At 42.2% G+C, this 7,650-nt stretch overlaps 1 protein-coding gene across 9 annotated transcripts in view; it reads right to left on the reverse strand.

The window, feature by feature from the left end:
* LOC108757071 (transcription factor AP-2-epsilon) overlaps nucleotides 1–7,650 on the reverse strand; it is a 252,631-nt gene that overhangs the window by 66,671 nt on the left and 178,310 nt on the right. For 2 of the 9 annotated variants that reach the window (XM_018501383.1, XM_018501382.1), the window contains exon 1: nucleotides 1,952–2,298. The exons of the other annotated variants lie outside the window; for them this stretch is intronic. In XM_018501383.1, coding sequence (XP_018356885.1) covers nucleotides 1,952–2,278 — 327 coding nt within the window. In that variant the 5' untranslated portion in view covers nucleotides 2,279–2,298. Of the gene's footprint in view, nucleotides 1–1,951; nucleotides 2,299–7,650 lie in introns of those variants that run through there. 9 annotated transcript variants of the gene reach the window in all.

Here is a 7,650-nt window from a genome sequence, read left to right on the forward strand (position 1 = left end):
ATATATATTTGTCTTGTACTCGCTCTTAATCAGGTATGACGAATCGTCGCCGAACGACACGCACTCTCTTACGCCTACAAAGTTGAAACGCCGTATAAACCATACACTGTCGCGGAATCATTGCCAAATAAACCGATAGACCGATCGTAACGTCGTTCCGCAAAAAGGAGATGAGGGAAGAGGAGAAATCGTTGATGTATGAGCATGACGTGGGAATTCTGTATCGATGATATCGGGCGTGATATTTTAAGCTGAACAAATCCGCAAAAGCGGCAGCTCCCTTCACAAAGAACATGGCCGAACTTTCCTGCTGAGATCACCGTTGATAAGATTGGAGAAAGCGTCGCTACACACGACACGTGTACAATTAATAACCAATAAACCGGCCTCTTCGCGGATGGCGAAATTGCGCGATGGGAGATTAGGCGCAAGATTTTCAAGAAAAATATACAAGGTGTATGGTCACGGACAACAATCGATGTGTTTAAGTTAATTTTTATGGCTGCTGCATACGTATCGACACGAAGTATCTCAAAAATGTGAAAAAATGTTTATAGCGTTATTAAATATGACGACATCGAAATTGTATATTGTGAAATTGATGTTATATCGTCTCGTACGTTTACGAGTTACACGTGTGATGTATTTATTTTGTATTTTTTCCGCGTTCGTCAAACTTACAAGTCAATGCTTACCTTAATTCGTTAGTAAAAGATTTGTTTTCGCCAGTGAAAGAAAATTTATTAAAGAGAAGTACTGTTAAATTATATTTTGTGTGTTGAGAACATGAATGTGACGACAGTTAAATTTAAACATTTGGAAAATCACTCGAGTTATTTTGAAATTTTAAACATACGTAAAAGTTCAAAATAACCAGAGTTTTTGAATTTTTCGAAAAAAAACCAAATGTTTTCTTCAACTTTGACACTCAGTATATATCTTTGAAACTAAGCCCATTCGAATATATGGTCATATAAAGTTCTTTCATTTTGAATTTGTGTGAATCAGCCTTCAAAATCTTTTGGAGTATTTATTTAGTAGCCACTTTTAAAAGATAAATATTTAAAAAAAAAAAGAGATGAAGAAGGAAAATAAATTGACCAATTTTATCATTAATATATTGCAAGAGTTATGAAAAATTTAATAAAGATTATAAATTCCAATATATAAATTTGTGGAAAAAATTGCAAATCAGTCATTTTGATATCTTTGATAGTTCTAGCGTTAAGAAAGGGTTATACTGACATAGCGTATGTAACTGCAACCGACGTGATGATAATTATTATTATATTTCTCTTCTTATATTATTGTATGAGAATATAAAAAATAAAAATGCGCGCTGCAGAGGTGTGAACTCCCGCTATTCCTCTATGGAAGACGAGTTGACGACACGAGTTGAAAATTGCACGAAGTAATTGTGCCGTGGATTTAAAAGATGTGCAAATTATTTCATGCGCGCGGGACAAGCACTTGCGAGAAGTAACGTGAGGTAAGTAAAGGGAGAAAGAAATTAATGGCGAAATGCCCTCGAGAAAGAGCACACGATAATTACCGCTAACTTTGCATTAATATCAGTTAAAGTTTGACAGGGTACCCATTAACGTTGAATGTGCGTACGATTAAAAATGCAACTGCCGTATCTGCATAGTCGCTATATAGTAAAATGGTAATTGCTGCATATATTTACGCACTTTGACCCATATTCGCGCAACACGTACATTGCGGTAACACGTAGAGAACCTTTTGCCGATGATAATGCACGTGATACGTGTGGAAGAAAATCTTATTCCCTCTGTTTATTCATTTCGAACGGAGTTCGCTCCAGCAGGACTGCACAAGTCGCGCCAGTTCCACGCGGCGCTTTTAATCCGAGAGGTACTTCGGAGGAAGGAAGAGTATTTCCCGCGTGCCAGGGAAAAGCGGGGATGGGGAGGGGGGGGGGAGGTCGCACCTCGACTTCGATGACCGTAGCCATGTCGACGTGGGGCGCGTAGCAGAACGTCAGCTTGTCGGCTGTCGGCGCCTCCGTGCGCGGCGGGAACATCCCCAGGATCTCCAGTTTGCCGGCTCCGTGAATCAGCGGCGATGCACGATCGGCACTCCTCGCGGAGAAATTCGCGCGTCTCGGGAACCACCTCAACTCGGATCCTTCCTCGTCATCGTGCACGCGACACGACGCAAGCGGGATCCCGTCCGGTCGCGCTACACCCGCCTCCTCGTCGGCCGTCGCATCCGCGCGCGCGATAATACACTGCACACCACGCCGGGACGGGCACATCAAGTCACACTGACGACGGAGAGCACCACCACCGTCCTCGCTCGCGAAGTTACGAGGCGTGTATTTCCGGGACGGAGGGACCGCGGGAAGTCGGGATGAAGGAGTTAGAAAGGAGTTTTTTCGAAGCGTTTCTCTTTTTTATGCATGAGACCTTCGAAATATTCGACGTGAATCCTAAAGTACAATTTTAATAGAAAGCAGAGTGGCGGGGGAAAGAGGAAAGCGTCATTTATGAATTAAAAAAAAAAAAAAAAAAAGAAAAAAAAAACAGAAATGGAAATATACACTATGAACGAACGATGTCGCATGACACCTCATTCATCGATCACTATTGCTGTTTGCAGCTCGCGCAATACAACGTGATAGTTTCGCGGCCGCGATATTCCTTCGGCCGACGTCATTTTTTTATATCTCCCAGACACATAGTATCACACTTAAATTCATTTCAATCGCGATCGTATTAACCCCGATCTATCCCTATATTTCTTATAGATAAATAAAATGATCAGATTGATCGATCAGAGAGTCTCGACCTGCCGGGGATCGCAACCTGGTCCTCGAAATATATGCTGTTCGAAAAATTATTACGCGTTTTCCATCCCGGGTAAATGGCTCGTCTTCAGAAATGAGGAGAAACGACGGAGGAGGAGGGAACAACTCGAAAGGGATGAGGTCGAGAACGGTGCGGCGTACGCACCGATCCTTCGACGGGACAGCCGGTACGCCGAAACAGCTGATCGTGGCCTTCGTGTCGCGGTCGACCGACTGAGCGACGAGGAGCGTCGGCGAGATGTACGAAAGTAAAGAGGCCTAAGAGGCCGTGTGGCCGCGGACGAAACGGGAGGTGCTACGGTGCGCTCTTACCGAGAGCTACTACTACTACTACCACCACCGCGATACACCACCTTAGTATTCCGCCCTACCATCCGGCCGGGTGTCCCGGCAAACGCCGGCGAAGGAGCGACGGAGCAAGACAGAAGGAGGTACGTACGACGAGGGAGGAGAGAAGGTGCGCCGCGGTGGATGGAGCGGGAGAGAGAGAGAGAGAGAGAGAGAGAGAGAGAGAGAGAGAGAGAGAGAGATCTCTCGTTTGTGCACGCTTGCTGACGACGACCGAAATTTCGCCCCGGGGTACGCGCCACCACGTGGCGCACCTAGACCTAGCACCGGCGACCCCCCACCAGCCGATGGACGATGGGACGTCCCACGATCGAGCGAATAGGAGTAATGGAGCGGTACTCTACGACGTTCGCCGACCCTCGCCGAACCCGGCGAACGCGCGGCCTCGTGTTGTACGTGCTTCTCACAGGGATGCCTAAAAGTGACCCTACACTGGTATTAACAAATACAACGACAATATTACTGACCGTGTATACCGGTTGATATTGACAGATTGACACATAGGATACTGACCTGGATTTTAATTTTCGAGCATTAATATTAGGATTTTAAGTCACAGTATGTCATAGTAGATAACGTACGTAAGACAAAAGTGAAATGTATCGTATCAATAATACTAATCGCTCAAGATTGTAAAAGTATTAGAAATATTAATGTGTACTGTATTACTGGTATTATTGGTTCAATATTACTGATCAGTATTATTAACCGTGTAGGGTCTCCTTTAGAGATCAACAGGGATGTTGTGTGCCTTCTTACCCTGAGATAGTGAATGATAATATAACAGATGTTACCGTGGCTTACAACAGAATTCATTCAATTTTATAATACATTCTTGACGACTTTAATGACTGGACTGCTACTGGGAAATGCGCGCTCTGGAGTTGAATTTAAAAAGTATTTAACTGCAAGTATATATTTCTGTGATAATAACGCTTGAAATGAAATTTTTGTGGAAAAGTCCACTTGGCATTAATTAAAAATCGTGATATCTTATTGTTTGTTTTTCTACATTTGACAATTTCATTCCTGAGACATTTTAACTTTCGTTACACAGATATATCTTCAGATATAATGACATGTTTGAATCTGTATATAATGATATATAATTATTAAGATACAGAGTAAAATGTGTATGTAATTCGTAGTTCTCACTATATATAATATCTGTAGAGTATAAAGAATAAAGTAGTTGAGATTTCAGGTAACTGCTTTGCACAGGCCCGCCGCTGCAGGAAATTAAAGGTGCCAAGATTCTCAGTTCTCAAACCTGTCGAGGTTTGAGATCCCTGTCGCTCGCTATGTATATCGAGATTAGCATGAGACTCTCGTTTGCTCAATTTCTGCGTGTGAAATACGTCGCCGCATTATTTCACGTGATGGATCATTAAGACATCATTCCAAGTGGTGGACGTCCACTATATATAACCAGGTGGCACGTTACGCAATATTGCAACAAGAAAATAAAGCCCACTCTGAGCAACCTATAATTCGTATCAAAATTCACGACAGAAACCCTATTTATAATTTCAAATGCCGTGTAATACGGAAAGTATTTAAGCAATCGAAAAATATATGAAATATACACCAAAATACATATATCTAAATACACGGTATAAAATCGTGAATGATATTCTATCCTGAAGATTGATACAAATTCTAGATCGCTTAAGGCGGAGTTGATACATTAATATTGCAGTGGACGTAAACCATACGTCATTTTTTTTACTTTGTCAGGCACCGAGAATTCTTGCCTAAGAATTCAAAAGGCGGTAAAACGCGATTAAAAAGCAAAAGTTATATATTACAAAATTGCGAACATTACATAAGGTTGTCTCCCGAATCGCGGTATTTTACATGTGCAAAAATACATTTTTTTTCTCGCCGGTTGTAATTCCACTAATACATTTGTTTATTAAATCACCTAGTGCCAACAATATTAACGACGTGTCGCGCGAGATAAGAAACGCAAACCTTACGCGCGCGATCGTTGGCTGCCCGTTATCATGTAAACGTCACATTTATTAACGCGTAGCGAGAGGTAAAATTGGAACGGGCGCTGCCAATGCCGCTGTTTATTAGATTCAAGATTAATGTTCGCAGCCGAACGAATTATTTAAATTGATAGCTCGCGCGAATGAACGATCGCGAATGAACGAACGTAAAAATGTCCCGTTGACGCTCATTCACGTCTGCATGGCGAGAGAAGAAAATACTGTGTGTGAGAGAGCGAGAGCGAGCGAGAGAGAGAGAGAGAGAGAGAGAGAGAGAAGAAAAAGAGAAAAATAAAACGGGATAAAGAGTGAGAAGAGAGGTACTCTCGGTAGGAGTCGCTATTAATTTGCAAGGTGAAAACGGCCGTCAACGTTAGGGTATGACGTTGCTCGCCGGGTCGTCGACACACTGGGCGTAATTTATGCCGGCGTAAATTTTGCAGCGTAATTACGTGGCGATGCGCCATTCATACGATGTTATACGCCGAAGTTAAACGTCCAACGAGCGTCGCGTTTCTTTCTACGCGAAACCCGGATGCTCCTCGCGATAAACCGAGATGAGAACTATCGCGAACATGGACTCATGTCGCCTTCTGCAGCAATGCCGATGCGCAACCGATGGGTATTTGTAGCGGAATTTGTATTTCCTCGGCGTGTATCAACTACTTCAAGTGGGCGCGGAACTCGGTTATGTATGAATACAAAAATACTTTTCGCGTTTACGTCCCGAAAAATTCTCTCAAGACTAAATTTATACTCGCAAGCGGATGATGGATGATCGTCGTTATTTATATCTACGAAGCCGCGGATAATCGAGATCGGTATGTACAATAACTTCGATGATGTGAGCTTCTTATCGATGCGATAGGAAAGAAATGCATCCTGTATTAATTACGACACGTTCATACGTTGCGTGAATCTCTTCCCCCTTCTCTCCCCGCCGAGTCTTATTTTTTCATAATTGAAAGATAGAAACTCGATACTTCTATCGGTAGTTAATCACCGAGCTGATCGCTGATGGGTATTCGATTTGACGTACGGACGCCCTCGATTAATCACGCCTTTCCTTTCGGCGGCTAAAAAGTCATGAATATAAATCAGTAACGAAAAGAGACGCTCCTCGCGCGCGATCGAACGGCGAAACTACGTTGTAATATCGGATAGACGGAGTGCGTGATTGAACGCACAGTGTTGTCATTCGATACAAAAATGTCTTCCTGTGGAGCACTTGGAACCAGTTTGTCCAACGAGTTTCCGTAAGAAATTCTGTTTCTTTTTTTCTTCATTTTATTCCGACCCATCGACTCCGGATAAGCGGACGGATCAATAAATCAATCCAATTGGGCAGGGTGTTTCTGGGAATCTCTATAGAAACATAATTCGGTACTTTTTAATTATATTCGTTTGGCTCGAGCAATCGTAACCAGTTCATCTGGCGTGTCTCTACAAAAGCAGCAGCTGAAATAATTGTCTAGTTATTACTGTGTCATTAATGACAGTTTAAATTACAAATTAGTTTTTGCGATCGCTGCGACGTAATAATATAGAATTAGAATAGATGAATAATCATAAAAGTGATATATTTTTTAGTTTATATATTCGTGCAGAATTAATTCGTACAATATTTAAATTGCCTTTTAATTAAAAAAAATAAAAGATTGGGAATCTGCCTCGACGCATCGTGTTACTTTACATCGGTATTGCTTATATTCTACCGTTTATTATAAATTTATAGGTCACCGTGCGCGCTCTTGTCGTATCCGTCGATTTTTCATCCCAGTTTCGCTGATAACGATCGCAGAGTTTATCCTGCTCTATCATCAACTTTCGATAATCGCTTTCGCTCGAGGCCTTTCTCGAAGAAATTTCCAGATGGGTGTGTTCACACGCGTTTCTAATACGTACAAACCCTCCAAACGACAAAAAGATTTCCATAGAGAAATTTATGTCCTTCTGCAATTTTTACACCTCCACCCAAACTTTCCTTCCTCATCAGAAATTAATAGCGCGTATCTATTAATCGGGGATCCGTACGCGGCGATAATTCCAAGCAGGTTTCGTATTAATAGGAATTTTACTGTGCAAAGAAAACGATATCGCATTCGATCGTTACGTGACAGAGAGAGAGAGAGAGAGAGAGAGAGAGAGAGAGAGAGAGAGAGAGAGAGAGACTAAGGTGTTTTGAATATTTTTATTGCTCTCGTAAATAAAAATATTATATTTCACGTGAAATTCTCTGCAAAGATACACATTCCAGGAGGAATACCTTGATTAATTAGCGTCAGTAAATGAAATCGGACATTGTCACGCCAAAACTTCGATCGGGGAGAAAAGGGTCGAAACTTCGGCGACCGCGAGAGTATACACACTCGCGCGTGCAGGCATGAAAGACATGCGAGAGAGAAAGAAAAGGGGTAGGAAGAGTAGATGAAGAGAGAAAGAGAGAGAGAGAGAGAGAGAGAGAGAGAGAGAGAGAGA

Source organism: Trachymyrmex septentrionalis, unplaced genomic scaffold (genome assembly GCF_001594115.1).
Source record: "Trachymyrmex septentrionalis isolate Tsep2-gDNA-1 unplaced genomic scaffold, Tsep1.0 scaffold131, whole genome shotgun sequence".
NCBI classification, from domain to species: Eukaryota; Metazoa; Arthropoda; class Insecta; order Hymenoptera; family Formicidae; genus Trachymyrmex; species Trachymyrmex septentrionalis.